General features: G+C 39.7%; 1 protein-coding gene across 1 annotated transcript in view; it reads right to left on the reverse strand.

Moving 5' to 3' along the window:
• Positions 1–4,097, reverse strand: part of SUMO1 (small ubiquitin like modifier 1) — a 28,481-nt gene extending 24,384 nt beyond the window's left edge. Inside the window, exon 1 of the mRNA XM_061381724.1 lies at positions 3,750–4,097. Within this exon, the coding sequence (XP_061237708.1) occupies positions 3,750–4,082 (333 nt within the window). The 5' untranslated portion in view covers positions 4,083–4,097. The remainder of the gene's footprint in view (positions 1–3,749) is intronic.
• Between the last annotated feature and the right edge of the window lie 13,943 nt (positions 4,098–18,040).

Raw genomic sequence — 18,040 nt, forward strand, 5'->3', positions numbered from 1 at the left:
CCTTTCCCTTGAATTTGAGTTGAACTTAGTGATTTGCCTGACAAACAGAATGCAAAAGTGATTTCCAAAGTTAGGTTCTAGGAGGCTTGGGGTTTCTACCCAAGGTTCTCTGGAACACTATCCTGTGAGCCCTGAGCTGCCTACGTCTGAATATCCTGGGGTCCCTGTGCTGAAGGGAATACATGACAAGACCACTCAGAGAGGCCTTGAGACTATATGAAGAAGCCATCCATTACAGCCCACAGCCCCCTGAGTAATCCCAGCAAAGGCCCCACGCGTCAAGGAGCAGTGATGAGCCCAAAACCACAGAGCCCTGCCAAAATTGAGATTTATGAGCAAAACAAGACTGTTGTTTTAAGCCATTATGTTTTAAGCAGTTTGTTAGGTACCAACAGATAGCCGAAATTACATAAGGTTTCCATATCCTTGACTAAAGATAAAAGGAGCTCAATCAATCAGTATCTGTCTCCCTCTCCACCCCTCCTCTCTCTGAGGTTGGGATGGAGAGAGTAAACCTACAACAGATTCATTTAGCATTTGAACCAAACCAGTCATCCAATTATTACAAATTTAACAGACCTAAACTGAAGAGCTGAAGTCCATGCTGTCTTTCATGACTTGAGTATGGAAAAGAAACACTATAACTGTGAATACAGGGAAGAAAGAAGGAAAAATATTTGTACAAATTATCCTTACCAGTTTGACATTGGCATCTGGGTCTATATATTGTGCTCAGTTTTGCTGCAAGGTGAAATCAGGCTAAAAGTAAGCACACCATCGGATCTCTATTATTGGTTAAAGGCTAGTCCTTAAACTTTTTGAGGGATCATGTACCCCTAATGAAAGCTATGGATCCTTTCTCCCTAAACAAATACACATGCAAAAAAACCACAGATTGCCATAAAATTTCAGTGGATTTTCAGCCCTGAGGATTCATGATCCTCAGGTTCAGAATTTGTATTAGAGGATTATTCAAAAACGGTCCACTGGACAATGCTAGCATTGTTAGAATTATGAGAAATTATTTCACTCAAATTCCAAAAATAATCATTTTCTATTAATCAATGCAGAACCCAGCAATTCAAGTCTTACATGACTTTAACATCCACCTATTTTAACTTGAAATTATTGCTCAATTCCAGTATCTTCAGCACAGACAAAAAACCCTCCGAGAGGGGCCTCAGAATATATGTCATTCTAAAACAACTTGGTTGATATTAAGACTGTCTTCTGGGGACTGTGGTCGTCTCATGCTACTGGTATGGCGCAGGAGTACCTTGGGATTCTCACTCATAAGCTTCATCAGGGTAAGAGTTCCACTTCTTATCTCTTTAAATCCCTAGCACTACAACACTAATAGTGTACTGGCTCCTGATTATTAATAATGATATTGGTTGATCAGCATAGAGCAACAGTTCTTAAACTTTATAGTCTCAGGATTCCTCTTAAAAATCATTTAGAACTCCATAAAGCTTTTGTTAGGTTGGTTGTACCTACTGCAGTTTATCTGAATTATGTTTTATAAACACATAATTAATTTTAGGATATTAAATCACACTGATACTTATGAAAAGTATTTTAATAGTAACAATATGAAACACCTATAAGGATATGATGATACCCTCATTAAATGGTACTGTGTATATAAAAAACAATTTCTTGAAAGTAGCAATAAAGCTTCAATCTTAAAAAGACATTTTTTTAAAAACAAAATTAGTAAGAAAAGTGGCACTGTTTTGCATTTTTTGCAAATCTCTTCAATATCTGGCTTAATAGAAAGCAGCTGAATTTCCACATCTGCCTCTATGTTTCAATCTGTTGTGATATCCCAGGTCATGTCAATCTTTAGAAAACCCCATGAAAGAATGAAAGTGAAAAAGACAATGTCCCAACATTATTGTGAAAATAGTTTTGGCCACCTGTTAGTGTCCTAGGTCCTTTATTTCTTCAAGTTTCTCTTAAATAGCTGGAATTGAAACTGGAGCAATAAATTCTACAATTCACTTTATAATTCCTTCTGTACACTGCTCTTTCCTCAGACTACATAGTAAATTTCAACATACTTCCTAGCCACTTCTGAGCATCAAAATAAAAGGCTGATGAAATAAAGCATTTACACCTTTCTTTCCTCCCTGGAAATCAAGTAAACAACTACCTATGGAGATAGTTATAACTCTGTTCCGGTATCAATTTGGGAGTTAATCTAGACTGTTAGTAAGAAGATCCACTCAAAACTAATCTAGATTATGGTTTAACCTTATAAATGTACGTTTTGTGCAACAGTAAAAACCCACAAAAGCCTCACTTGCTCTCACCAAGTGGCACAAAACTGAACTGGGTTAAAAGCCAAGGGAATAGTGTGTTAAATTTAAAAGTTCAAGTACACTGTGGAGTTCAATGAGAAACAGTTTTCTAAATAACTATCATTAAACAAGCAAAAGGTTCAAAAATACTTTAAAAAGTCAAAGTCATCTAAGCAAACAAAACGAAGGCCAGACAAAAACCTTATAAAGTAAAAACTAGCCATAAACACTTTGTTGTTGTTTAGTCGCTTAGTCGTGTAGGACTTTATAACCCCATGAACTACAGCCCTCCAGGCTCCTCTGTCCATGGGATTTCTCCGGCAAGAATACTGGAGTGGGTTGCCATTTTCTCCTTCAGGGGATCTTCCCGACCCAGGGCTCGAACCCGCATCTCCTGCATTGGCAGGCTGATTCTTTACGCTGAGCCACCAGCAAAGCCCATCAGCCACAAACAACGTTAACTAGGAATGAATGAGGAAGAAAAACTCACCACGGAAAATCGAACACTCCTGATTGAATGCAAATCCCAAGTAAATTCCTGCTAATAACACTGAGATGGAGCACTCTGCTATAACACGAAGCTTTCTGCAAATGTTCTGCAACTGCTTCACGCACACGAAGTTTTCCTATCCTTTTCCTCAAAGGTTATCAGTCATCTTCAGGTTAACTTCCAGATGAAATGCTTTCTGTAGCTCTAGCAGTTTCGTTCTACTTTGTTTCTTGGTTATTCTGAGTGCTCTCTTCCAACTGGAGAGCTACTGAACCAATCCCGAGTGAGAAATGGGAAAGTAAAAGGAAAGAGGCGACAGCTCTGCACCCCCACACGGAAAAACACTCAGAGCAGAGCAGCGGCGGCCTAGCTGCAATCCAAATGGAAAGCGGAGCTTTCGAGGTTCTCAGCAACACGAGACAATGTCTCCCTCCCTCCGTCCCCACGTCCCACTTCGCGACTATCTAAAGACCAAGAATCAGGGAGTGGAGTCCACCAGCTTTTCAGGGCCACAGAGCCTCCGGGGCAGGGATTCTCTCCCGTTATATAACTGGGGCCTAGGGCCCTGCTTCTGCAGTGAGTTCTCCAGAGAGGCAGGCGGGCGGGATCCTCAGCGACCCTCTTGGGAAAGTGGAAGCTGGGCTCTGCACCTGGGTCCGCCCCGGAGAAAAGACGGGGACGAATAGAGGGAGGCCGCGACCAGAGGCGCTGGGGCACAGGGGGTGATGAGCCAGCCCGGAGAGGGTCAGGGTGGCTCCTAGAGGCCCGCGACAGGCCCGGGCGTCTCCTGCCCTAGTCTACTCCCCTCCCTCTTCAGCCCAGTCCCCACCGGCCGCCCCCTCCCCCATTCCGCGCTCCCCTCCCCCGCGCCTCCATCCCCGGCCCCAGCCGATCAGCAGGCGGACCTGCAGAGTAAGGCCTTGGCCACCGCTATCGGATGGCTCTCAGTCTGGTACCTGGTCAGACATGGTGACGGTGGTTTCCCCCGGGGTCTCCGCACACCAGCGGCCTCGGGTAGGTAGAACCTCGCTCCGGGGTTTACAAATCCGTCTCTCTACCCAACAGCACAACACCGCGGCTGGAGGGACTTCCGCTACGCCTTGCGTCACTTCCGCTACGCTCAGTGAGGACGGAGAGGGGAAAGAGGAAAGGCGACGCGGGAAAACTCGTTGGGGGCGGCGGGGCTCCCCGGAGGCTGGAGGATTGAGAGCGGGCTTTAGTTGTGGTCGCACAGATGAATTAATCACCGCAGCACCGAGATAGGCCTTGTGCTTCGGGCCCGAGTCCATCCCCTGAGGAAAAGTTTCCGGTGCCCAGTCTCTGTTTAGAACCGTACTGACAGGCCAGCCTCCTCCCGCCGACACCTTGCGCGTTTCTAAAGGCTGAGCCAAAGTACTTCTATTGTCTACTTCTGGCCTTGCTCATCTACCTCCCTAAATAAACTGGACTGAATACCAGTGATTCTTAGCCTGGAGGTAACATTTTCGGTTAACCAACCCTGGCCAAACACAATGACATTAATTTAAAACAAACAAAACAAAACGTAATCCCATTGGGTGGGATTTTGATGGCTGCTGATGAAAAAGATGCTCCTGAAACTTTAGGAGCATCTTTAGCTCCTAAACTGGTAGTGCGAAGAAGCTGATTCCCACCCTTGACTTGGTTATTTTGAGTTAATGAATGGTCTTTCCATGAGTTCGTTCTAAAAAACAAAACAAAACAAAATTAGTGGCCCTACTGGCAAAAGCATAGAGCATAAGGATATGGATAAGCGGAATTGAATTCAGATTCCAGAATAAATGAACAGACTAAAAGAGAAGTTACTTGGACAACTGGATATCCATATATAAAAGAATGAATCTGGATTACTAACTCATAACATTTGAAAAGTTAAAATGAATCAAAGGCCTAAATGTAAGAGCTGAAACCTTAAAATACTCTGGAGAAAACATTAAGTATAAATCTTCTTGACTTTGGATCAGGCACAAGCAACCAAGGAAAAATAAATAATATGGACCTCATCAAGACAATCTAAGGAATAGGAGAAAATGTTTGCAAATAATATATCTCATAAAGGTCTAATATTTAGAATACATAAAGAACTATTATAATTCAACAATTAAAAGACAATCTAATTTAAAAATGGACAAACCATCTGAATAGAAATTTCTGTAAAGAAGATATACGAATGGACACGAAAAGATGCTCAACATCATTTGCCATCATGGAAATGCAAATTAAAACCACAATGAGATAACGTTTCAGATCTTTTAGGATATATGTCTATAACCGAAAAAAAAATAAGTTAAGAAGAAATTGGAACTGTTGTACTGTACTTAATGGGAGCATAAAGTGCTTTGGAAAACACTTCATTTGAAAAACATTCCTGCCTTCCTCAAACTATTAGGTATAAAATTACCATGACCCAGTAATTCTAATAGATATACACCCAAGGAATTGAGGACATATGTTCACACAAAAACGTACACAAATATGCACAGCAGCCATATTCATAGCAGCAAAAGAAAAACAACCCAAATGTGCATCAGCTGACTAATGGATAACCAAAAGTGGTATAGCCATACAAAGAAAAGTTATTAGGCACAAAAGGGAAGGAATGAAGAGCTCATACAAGGTGGATGAAACTTGAAAACATTATGCTAAGTGAAAGAAGCCAGTTGCAAAGTATGATTGTTTATATGATGTATCCAGAATAGGTAAGTCTATAGATACAGAAAATAGATTAGCAGGCTACTGCTTCAGTGAATTCTACTAGGGCTGGAGAATTGAGGGGAAATGGGAGTGACTATTAAAGGACAAAGTTTTTTTGCAGGGGGTGATCAAAGTGCTTTAAAATTGAGTGATGAGGGACTTCCCTGGTGGTCCAGTGGCTAAGAATTGGCCTTCCAATGCAGGGGACATGGGTTTGATCCCTGGCTGGGGAACTAAAATCCCACATGCTGTTGAGCAACCAAACTTTCGTGCTACAACCAAGACCCAATGCAGTCTAAATAAATAAAGTTTAAAATAAATAAATAAATAAAATTGAGTGATGATTGTATAGCTCTGTAAATATACTGGAAAACTACCAATTGTATAAATAGGTGAGCTGTATGATATGTTAATTATATCTCTCACACTATTATATAAAGCAAAAAATACAATGCTAATAAGTAAAGTATAGTGTATTATTGGAGAAAGCAATGACATCCCACTCCAATACTCTTGCCGGGAAAATCCCATGGATGGAGGAGTCTGGTAGGCTGCAGTCCATGGGGTCACTAGAGTCGGACACGACTGAGCAACTTCACTTTCACTTTTCACTTTCATGCATTGGAGAAGGAGATGGCAACCCACTCCAGTGTTCTTGCCTGGAGAATCCCAGGGACAGGGGAGCCTGGTGGGCTGCCGTCTCTGGGGTTGCACAGAGTCGGACACGACTGAAGCGACTTAGGAGCAGCAGCAATGTATTATTAAGGGAGTATATAGGATTTTCATATCCAATAATGATTGACATGAAAAGCTTCCAAAATAAACAGATTTTTATTTGAAAAATATATTTTTTAAATAAAGCTTTAAAATCTAAATTAAAATCCAGAGGGGAAGTTGAAATAGGCTAGAGCAGCAGTCCTGTTTTGATCACAGGACTCCTTTAAACCTTGAAATTGAATGAAAACTCTAAAGAGTTTTCCTTTGTGTGTTATATCTATTGATATTTACCATATTAAAGATTAAAACTGAGAAAATTTTAAACTATTAACTCATTGAAAAATAATTATAAATCCTTTATATATTAGCATAAATAACATATTGGTATGAAAAATGACCATATTTTCCAAAAACAAAAAATAACTAGTGAATAGAGTCACAATGTATTACATTTTTGCAAGTATCTTTAACTTCCTTAATGCCTGATTTGTAGAAGACAGCAGGATAGTTCTATATACTACTTCATTCAATTGTTACCATACTGGTTGTGGTTGGTTGAAATATGTAAAAAAAAAAAAAAAAAATACAACCTCATACAGACATGTGACTGGGGGAAGGGAGAAGACTATATTAGTAGCTAAATGTAATATTTTCTTCAATAGCACACCCAAACTTGACTAGTATAGTTTCTTAATTGAAATGTAGATTTGAAACTGTATCAATGAACTTTTTGTACTCTGTTACAGTACAAATCCATTGGTTTACCTTACACTTCAGGAAGATCTTTTTTCCATGCATAATTTTGTAACATTATGGATTGGTCATTTAGAAAAACATTGATTTGCTGAGTCATACAGGTCTCCTAAATGTTGCACACTTCATTATACAATATATAAAGAACATATTATTTTCACAGACATCAGAAAAAGTCTTTAAATACTGAGAAACTGTCAAATTCACAGTGATGAATACAGTTTTTCTAAAATGCTAATTTTTGTGTGAAAGGTCAAATTTTGTCATTCTCAGTTGTTTTCTTTAAGTGTTAGGCTCATCTGTTCATTTTTTGAGAAAATCTCTGCTATATTTCCATTGGTTATTCCAACAATGAATAACCATTATTGACCTGTCATTCATTCTGACATAAAAATACTGTTCCTTTTTTTTTAAACAGCTGAATAAGCTTATAACTCAATCTCTTGTGAGCTTTTTTCCCCCTACAGATAGCCACCTTATGGAACAGAAAAGACTGCTCTTCTTGGCATAAAATATTTTTAAACATTATTCAAGCATTCAGTTCAGTTCAGTCGCTCAGTCGTGTCCAACTCTTTGTGACCCCATGGACTGCAGCACGCCAGACCTCCCTGTCCATCACCAACTCCCGGAGTTTACTCAAACTCATGTCCATTGAGTCTGTGATGCCATCCAACCATCTCATCCTCTGTCGTCCACTTCTCCTCTTGCCTTCAATCTTTCCCAATATCAGGGTCTTTTCAAATGAGTCAGCTCTTTGCATCAGGTGGCCAAAGTATTGGAGTTTCAGCTTCAGCATCAGTCCTTCCAATGAGTATTCAGGACTTATTTCCTTTAGGATGGACTGGTTGGCTCTCCTTGCAGTCCAATGGACTCTCAAGAGTCTTCTCCAACACCCCAGTTCAAAAGCATCAATTCTTCGGCACTCAGCTTTCTATATAGTCCAACTCTCACATCCATACATGACTACTGGAAAAACCATAGACTTGACTAGACGAAGCTTTGTTGGCAAAGTAATGTTTCTGCTTTTTAATATGCTGTCTAGGTTGGTCATAACTTTTCTTCCAAGGAGTAAGCGTCTTTTTATTTCATGGCTGCAGTCACCATCTCAAGTATTAAAACTTAGCAAAATTAATGTTTGTTTCCTATTGCTGCTGTAAGAAATTCCCACAAACTTCATGGCTTACAACAACACAGGTTTATTTATCTTATAGTTCTGAAAGTCAGAAATCCTAAACTCAAGGTGTTGGTGAGTCAATATCTTCTGGAGGCTCTCAAGGAGAATTGTGGGGTGTTTTGTTTTGGCCATGATGAGGGATCTTAGTTCCCCTACTAGGGACTGAACCCATGCCTCATACAGTGGAAATGTGGAATCCTAGCCCTGAACCACCAGGGAAGTCCCAGGGATAATTTATTTTCTTCTCCAACTTCTAGAGACCACCTGCATTCTTTAGTTCATGGCTCCTTCCTCCATCTTCAGGACCTAGCTGGATCTTTCACAACTCCCTTCCTCTCTCCCCTTCTCCCTCTCCCTCTCTCTGTCTCCTTAGCTTCTGTGATCACATCTCCTCTAACTCTGACCCTTTTGTCTCCTTCTTTTAACAACTCTTACAATTACATTGAACTACCCAGATAATCCAGGGTAGCCACCCTATCTCAAGATCCTTAATTTAAATCACATCAGCAAAATATTTTTTTGCCAAGTGAAATAACATATTCACAGGTTTCAGGGATTAGGAAGTAGGCATCTTTGGGATGCCATTAATTAGGCTACCATAATTAATTTACTGTTTCATCAATGACATTCTCAAGTGAAACTTTAAGTGCTTCACAGTGAGGAATACAATGAATAGTAGTACAGTTGGTGTCACTGTCTTGATTCATGCTAAAATGCCAGCAGTTTTACAAACCATTGGTTTTGCACTATTAGTGCCTATGTCCACACAATGGAAAAAGGAATTAATGTCTTAATATTATTATGAAAATCATCTTGATGTTGAAGACCTCCGTAAAAGTCCCAGGTCCTCCAGTAGTCCAAAGACCATATTTTGATCTAGAAAAAGGGAAGTAAAGGTTTTCCCTAGCCTAGACAAATGACAGGACATAAAGAAGCAAGCATTACAAGTTCTGTATAGTAGGAGCATGGTTTGGAAAGAAGGAGCTAGAGGAAAACACCAACAAGGAAAGCAAGGGCCCATAAGTCTAGTAAAGTAAGCCTGCTGCTGCTGCTGCTAAGTCGCCTCAGTTGTGTCCGACTCTGTGCAACCCCATAGATGGCAGCCCACCAGGCTCCCCCATCCCTGGGATTCTCCAGGCAAGAACAGTGGAGTGGTTTGTGATTTCCTTCTCCAAAAACTAAGTCTAGTAAACCATTTTAAGAAATTTGGACTTAATCCTGAAAGACATAAGGTTGGCAGTGAAGGGGTGTGGGAGGCATAAAGTGTTTCTAATCAGTGGAAACAATAATACCAGCTTGCAGTGTGAAAAATAGACAATAATAAGAGGGAAATAAGGAAACTGCAGCAGTAGTCGAAAAGAAAAAAAGAGAATGACGGGAAATCAGATCAATGGTAGTAGAGATGAAAATGGATATGATACAATCAACAGGTTTTGGAAATTGATTAGATCCTTTTTTTTGGAGTACGCATGCTAAGTCACTTTAATCATGTCCAGTTCTTTGTGACCCCATGGACCCCATGCCAGCCTCCTCTGTCCGTGGGATTTTCCAGGCAGGAATGCTAGAGTGGGTTGCCATTCCCTTTTCCAGAATTATTGGAGTATAGTTGCTTTCCAATGTTGTGACAGTTTCTTCTGTACAGCAAAGTAAATCAACTCTACATGTACACGTATCCCCCCTTTTTTGGACTTCCTTCCCATTTAGGTCACCACAGAGCATTGAGTAGAGTTCTCTGTGCTATAAAGTTGGTTTTCGTTAGTTATCTATTTTATACATAGTAGTGTATATGTCGGAGAAGGCAATGGCACCCCACTCCAGCACTCTTGCCTGGAAAATCCCATGGACAGAGGAGCCTGGAAGGCTGCAGTTCATGGGGTTGCTGAGGGTCGGACACGACTGAGCGACTTCACTTTTACTTTTCACTTTCATACATTGGAGAAGGAAATGGAAACCCACTCCAGTGTTCTTGCCTGGAGAATCCCAGGGGCAGGGGAGCCTGGTGGGCTGCCGTCTATGGGGTTGCGCAGAGTCGGACATGACTGAAGCAACTTAGCAGTAGCAGTAGCAGTGTATATGTGTCAATCCCAGACTCCCAATCCATTCCACCACCACCACCCCTTTTCCCCTGGCATCCAAACGTTTGATCTCTACATCTGTGTCTCTATTTCTGCTTTACAAATAAGTTCATCTATACTATTTTTCTTTATTAGATTCTGACTTGGGTAACCTGATGTGATGATGCATTTTGAGATTTGATAGAAAACCTTTGAGAAGAGGAACAGATTTAAAAAGAAAAAAAATGATAAGATTTAAATGTAAGTATGAAGTGCACAGAGTTACTCAGGAAAACATGTCTAGCAGGCAACTGATACAATCTGAAGCACTGAGAGAAACCCAGGCTGAAGATAAGAGATGTGGAAATCACTGGCATATAAATGTTGATGATGATGATCATTCTTAACATTTATTTACCTGCAGACACTCTTCCAAGTACTATATGTTTGTTATTTCACTTAATCCTATAAGGTAAGTGATAATACTATCCTCATCTTATATTAATAGATGCAAAAACAGAGGCAAGAGAGATTGAATTCACACAAATAAGTGACGTGTCAGTATTTGAACACAGGAGACACTTACTCCAGTTCCTTCAGTGGTTTATATCAGGTAGAGAGGGCAGGAGAAATACTACCTGTAGGATGCCCATTGAAGTCACCTGTGGAGGTTTTCAAATTAAGCAAATCTCCTAGATTCAGATGAATGCCCTTAGGAGTTAGTTCCTTTCTTCCTCACTCCTCAGCTTGAGAACCACAGACAAGGTAAACCACAGTTATTGCCAGGAGGCCTTAGATGTGTTATGACAATAATAGAGTGTCTTAAGATTCAGAGGTGAGAAATTCTTGGTTATAACAAGGAGTAGAGTGTGGTCTTGGAAGTGAGTGGCTAAAGTGTTCTGAGAAATGAAGGGATAGAGGAATATAAGATTAGGGTGTTATAACATAAAATGAGTTATAACATAAAAATTAAAGCCACTCTAGAGGATAGTGGGCTTTCTAGGTGGCGCTAGGGGTGAAGAACATGCCTGATAGTGCAGGAGAGGAAAGTGACGAGGGTTCGATACCTGAGTCGGGAAGATCTCCTGGAGTAGGAAATGGCATCCAACTCCAGTACTCTTGCCTGGAGAAACCCTTGGACAGAGAAACCTAGAAGTCTGCTGTCCATAGGGCCGCAAAGAGTCAGACACAACTGAAGCAACTTAGCACTAGAAGACACTGGGCTTGGGGAAGCCGGTGAACCAGTGACCAAGTTTAGTGTAAAGGGGAAGAACAAGTTTTTAAACTAAAGAATGCTGGTCTGAAAGTACTATTGGAAAGACTGGGAAACAGGAAGAACTTTGACCAATCTTTTAGTGTTTCTCAAACAAGATTCTTGAAGAAATTAAAATGAAACATTACCTGCGAATCTATTCTGCACCCATGCCCTGGGCCATTCTTTGCTGTCACCAGTTCTCCTTCCCTACTCCAAAAAAGAATCACAACAGTGTTTTCCTACACTAGCAGGATACTCTGGATGAAGCAGAATTCCACAGCTATGTTAATTAATGGACAAACCAGCCAAGAATAAATTCCTGAGGTGAGGGATAAACAACTTCTTTGCCATTTGAGGGAATTAAGCCCTATCGGTGGAAGCCATTGGTAGTTGGAACATTTTTAAGGGCTGAAAAAGGCATAAAAAGTAAAAGTAAGAAATGTTGGGAAAATGGCCTATGTTAAAAGGTGGTACCTTTTGCCTCAGGTGCAAAAGCAAAGTAACACAAAGTGGAAGGATTTCCCATCCATTGGCAGATCAACAGGCTTATAACTTCAACTATTCCTGTTTTTCTAATAATTTCCCTATTATCTCTGAAGATGAGGCTTTTTCAATAAAACTATATGTTTGATATGAATAAAAACAGTGCCTAAAATTAGAAACTGGTGAAATCTGTAATCACCACACTCATTTTCTCACTGGGGAAAGAAGTCAGAAGATAGAGAACTTTCTCTTTTTTTAAGAAAAGGAAGAAAGAAAAAGAAAAATTGAGTCAAAGGGGAAAGAAACATAGAATGAAAATTTTGACTTCTTTTCCACTTGGTTTTTAGTGTCAAAATATGACTTAGCTGCTCTTTGGAGTGATTTTTGGACCTAGCCTATTTTCTGTTTCTGATTTCAAAATTTTAAGTATATTGTATTTATTGAAATAAATCCATTTTTAAAAGCCTGTTAAATATTGACTAATGTCAGAGTAAATTTTTTTTGAAAATCAAAAGGAAAATAGCCTCAGATAAAAACAGATGAATTTAACAAGGGGAAGCATTTCTAAACAAAATATTTTACTTAAGTCATTATATCTCATAAAAATTACAAAGTTGGGACATAGTGTCAGTAACATGTCTTATATTTTCCTCTTTAAAAAATTAGTTCAACCTAAACTGTGTGAAATTAATGATCTAACAATTAGTAAAGAATTATTTAAAGGACAATAATTTGATTGTACCCAGCAAATGGAACATACTCTAGAGACAAAAAACACAAATCTTAAATGAATTTAGTATTAACAACAGTGTTAGCAATGTTATTCTGAAACAGTGCTGTGCTTAGTCACTCAGTTGTGTCCAGCTCTTTGCAACCTCATGGACTGTAGCCTGCCAAGCTCCTCTGTCCACGGGGATTCTCCAGGGAAGAATACTGGAGTGGATTGCCATGCCGTCCTCCAGGAAATCTCCCCAACCCAGGAATCAACCCAGGTCTCCTGCATTGCAGGCAGATTTTTTTACCATCTGAGCCACCATGGGAAGCCCAAGAATACTGGAGTGGGTAGCCTATCCCTTCTCTAGGGGAACTTCCCAACCCAGGAATCAAACCGGGGTCTCCTGCATTGCAGGTAGATTCTTCACCAGCTGAGCTACCAGGGAAGCCTTAATCTGAAACTATTATGTATTAGATATAAAGTATATAACTATTTTGCTATCTTTTTAATGTCTGTAAAATCAGTTAGATACCCGCCTTTTTATTCCTAATATTGTTTGTTTATACTTTATTTTTCTTGAATAGTCTCATCAGAGTTGTATGAATTTTATCAATCATTTCAAAAACCAACTTTTTAATTTCTTGATTCTCTATGTTGTATGTTTTTTGCTATTTTATTTCTGCTTTTATCCTATTTCTTTCCTTCTGCTTTCTTTGGGTTTAATCTGTTCTTCTTTTTCTAGCTTCTTGAAGTTAATACTGAGATCACTGATTTATAACTTTTTATTCTTTATCATCTATAAAAGGTTTCATTCTATATGTAGCTTCAGCTTCTTCCCACAAAATTTGACATATAATTTTCATATTTTCATTATTATTTAACTAAAAATATTTTATAATGTTCACTGGGATTTCTTAACTCATTGATTATTTAGAAGTTTATTCCTTAATTTCAAAATGTATGGTAATTTTCTGCTTATCTTTTTGTTATTAATATCTATCTCAAAGAATATCTCTTTTAATCTCAGAGAATATTCTGTATACAACTTCTGTGCTTTGCAATTTGTTGAGACTTGCTTTAAGTCCTAGCATATGGTTAGTTTTGATAAGTGATACCCTGTAGAAGGAAATGGCAACCCATTCCAGTATTCTTGCCTGGAGAATCCCATGGACATAGGAGCCTGGAAGGCTGCAGTCCATGGGGTCACAAGAGTTGGACACAACTTAGCGACTAAACCACCACCACCACACATATCCTTGGATTAAAACGTTTTCTTCAGTTGAACTCTAGTTTTTGACCCCTCATCCCCAAAGCTCTGTTTAGCTTCCCCATCTCTCAGCCACTGCTTTATGTTCACTTTCTCTTTCCCATAGTCATCACCTTTGGGTTAACAAATTCTACAAAGTGAGAAATGGCACCAAAGTAGGGGCTCACTTCTCTGGACTTCTCTCTTCTCCGACAGCTTTTCCCTGAAAATCCTCACTGCCTAAGTAAGCCACAGATGCCTTTTTTTTCATTCTTTTCTTTTTTTTTTTTGCTTTGGTGTCTTTGCTGAAAAGTAAGTTAACTGATAAGTGTCAGACTTTATGATATCTTAAAAGCAGATAATTTAAGTCCTTGAACTTTGTTCTTCATTTAATTTTATGATTTTTTAAAAAGTTTTATTGGAGTATAGTTGATTTACAGTGTTGTGTTAGTTTCTGCTGTACAGCAAAGTCAATCAGTTACACATATATGTGTGTGTATATATATATATATATATATATATATATCTCCACCCTTTTTTTAGATTCTTTTCCCATATAGGTCATTACAAAGTATTGAATAGAGTTCCCTGTATACAGCAGGTCATTATTAGTTATCTAGTTGATATATATCATAGTATGTATATGTCAATCCCAATCTCCCAATTGATTCCTCTGCCCCTAGGGTCTTAACCTTGGGGGCCCAACATTTTATGAGCAGAAAATATGCTGACAAAGCAGAGCAAACTACCCCAAAATACATGCAATGTCCACTTCACATATGACCAAGAAGAATAACCAAAAAACCTCCCAGAATGCATCAACAAGAAGCCTGGAGAGCAATGGACAAGGGAGTCCCTCCCAAGGACTAGAATTAGACCTAAACAGGACCATATTCCCCACCATAAGGATCTGGGGTCCTTGGACAAATGACTACTGTATATTTCCCATCCTTCCCCACTTGCCAAATGGGAACTTTATTATATTATGTATACCCAGTACCCAGTCCTTGCTACACTTTGGCATTCTGAGTATGTGGGTGCAGATACCTTGCCCCTTTAGTTCATAAGTCTCTAGACCAAAAGAGACCTATGTCAATCAATGAGGGGTAAGATTAAAAACAATATGCCACACCCTTAGAATTATATGCCATCATTTTTAAAAATGAGATTAATCTGTAGAGACTGACATGGGAAAAATGTCCAAGCTATACTTAGTGTTAAAAAAAACATTGTATGTTTATTACGATTTCCATTTCTATGAAGAAAAAAAAAACCTGCTATACTACTGCTAACTGTAGTACAATTACTAATAACAGCAAACACCATTTATAAGACAATGCTGTATGCAAAATATAAATTATTTCATTTAATCTTCAGAACAACCATATGAGATAACACTTTTTGAAGATGAGCAAAATGGGGGACAAATAGGTTATGTAACTTACCCAAGAATTCATAGACAAAAAGCTGGAATTTGAACCCTGGCAGTCTGACTAAGCCACTATGCCAGGTCACCTAATGTTTGTATGTAAGCTTATACATACAGTTTATAATCATATACATCAAACTCTAAACAATAGTTTTTTATCAAGGAGGGATTACAGTGACTTTCAAATTCTGTAACTTTTGAGGGGTAATATTTAGATTGTTTTTTACACCATGGATATACTACTTTTGTAAACAAAATTATTTAGTTCCTGCCATGAGCCAGTAAATGGCATGAGCCAGGAAATGGCAACCCACTCCAGTATTTTTGACTGGAAAATCCCATGGACGGAGGAGCCTGGCGAGCTACAGTGCATGGGGTCGCAAAGAGTCAGACATGACTGAGCCACTAACACTATGAGCCAGGTACCACGGAGAGCAGTATTTTAGTAATAGGGTAGTTAACTACTAACAAATAACTCAAAGATCTCAATGTCTTAACAAAATTAAGCTTTCTTTTTCACTTGCTTCACAGCCTGAATTGGGTGCTCAAGCAGGCAGCTTTTCATATTTTGATTCAGAATTCTGCCTCCAATCAACATGTGGTGGCACCATCTTCTCAAGCAGAGACCTGCAAATATTTTCTGTAAAGGGACAGATAGCAAATATTTTAGGTTTTGTGGGACGTATTGTCATAACTACTCAATGATCCCATTGTGTCATGAAAGCAACTATAGACAATATGTAAATAAATGGGCATGTTCCAGGGGGGCTTCCCTGGTGGCTCAGTGCTAAAGAACCAATGCAGAAGATTTGAGTTTGATCCCTAGATCAGAAAGATCCCCTGGAGAAGGAAATGGCAACCCAATCCAGTATTCTTGCCTGGGAAATCCCATGGACAGAGGAGCCTGGTTGGCTACAGTCCATGGGGTTGCAAAAGAGTCAGACACAACTTAGCAGCTAAACAACAATGTTCCAATAAACCTTTATTAACAAAAATATATAGTAGGCTAAATTGGGCTTCCCTGGTGGCTCAGAGGTTAAAGCGTCTGCCCGCAATGCGGGAGACCTGAGATCAATCCCTGGGTTTGACCTATGGGCCATAGTTTACCAATCCCTGTTCCACAGTCTTCTCAGAGTCCTAAATTGAATGCTCTCTGCTTTCAAATGGTCAAGAGAAAGAATAAGGAAGACCTAGAAATGGGACATGATTTCAACCCATATCCTCTTGGCCAGAATCCACTCACATGGCCTCAGCCAAATGAGTCTAGGGTATGTAGTTTTCTTGTCACTCAATGCAAGGAAAAGCCATTGCTCATCTGCTAGCAAGGATGTGGCACTGTCAGCTCTTTTTGTCACCGTATATTAGTTACTATTTTTTCTTTGTATAGATAATGCTTTCTGCAAGAGGACACCTGAAAGTCCCCCTCCATGCCCACCCCACACCCTGCCTCCCGCCCCAGTAAATACATCCAGCTCAAAGTCCAAGCTCTCCAGGTGTTGTTCAGTTTTCTTCATCAGGCTCAGGTATGACTCTTTATGGTCCAATGACCTATGAACTAAAAAGACAAGTCATCTTCCCAGACACACCCACTGGTAACTCAAGGAAGACTGAAGACTGTGAAAAACATTCTTAATCAGAACAAGGAAAAACTGAAGACACAGTATTCACTGGGCCACAGCAATTCTGAAATTCCACTGGGTAAACACAAGAAGGTCTCCTTCTCTGGGGGTGGGTCAAACCCTCATGTGGTTCTGATACCTCACAACAGCCTGCTACCCCACAAGGATGCCCTCATGTCCCTCAAACTCTAATATCCTGCACTGGGTAGTCATCCACAGGGAAGTCTCCCTCCCCTGCCCAAGTTCTGACATCTTTTTTTTTTTTTTAGTATTTATTTGACTGGGCCGGGTCTTAGTTGCAGCATGTAGGAAATACTTCGCTGACCAAAGATTGAACCTGAGACCCCTGCACTGGGAGTGTGGAGTCTTAGCCACTGGACCACCAGGGAAGTCCCAAGTTCTGACATCCCTTTCTTTTTTTTTTTTTTTGATATGATCTGACATCCCTTTCTAACCCTCCCCTCTGTAGGACACCCTTCTCACCCCAGGCTCTTCACTCCTATTCAAGTAACACCAGGACATTAGTTAATGACTCTACCTAATGACATAGTTCCAGAAGGAAAAGAGAGAAAAAAGAAGAGAAAGTGAAGGGAAAAGAGGAAGAGGAAAAGAAAAAGCTCAAAGACTTTTCTTATCTCTTTCTATGGAAGTCTAGAAGTAGCCAGAGCTTTTACTTGCAAGGCTCTAAATTTTTGCCTCTGTTTTCTTCTATTTCCTACAATCCCATGAAAGAATTCTTTCCTGATCTCATCTCTTTCTTATAATATCTTGACACACACCACTAAAAATAACCTCTATTAAATTTCTGTTTTCTATTTTGGTCACCCAGGACTGGGTAGACACATGGTCTGCTGCTCAAGTAACCTCAGGCAACAGTGTTGCAAAATGTATTGCTGCTGCATCTCAAGGCTAACCATCTTTTCAGCCACTCATACTAAGTTTGTTGCAACCCACCTGCTCTGTAAATGCTGCATAGGTTTTTGGAGGTTTTTTTGTTTGTTTTGCAGTAGTGTTCCACTTCCAGCAGGGAACAAAACAAAGTCCGCCCAGTCTTCCCAGGCACTCCAGTAGTTAAGACTCTGCACTTCCA

Source organism: Bos javanicus, chromosome 2 (genome assembly GCF_032452875.1).
Source record: "Bos javanicus breed banteng chromosome 2, ARS-OSU_banteng_1.0, whole genome shotgun sequence".
NCBI lineage: Eukaryota > Metazoa > Chordata > Mammalia > Artiodactyla > Bovidae > Bos > Bos javanicus.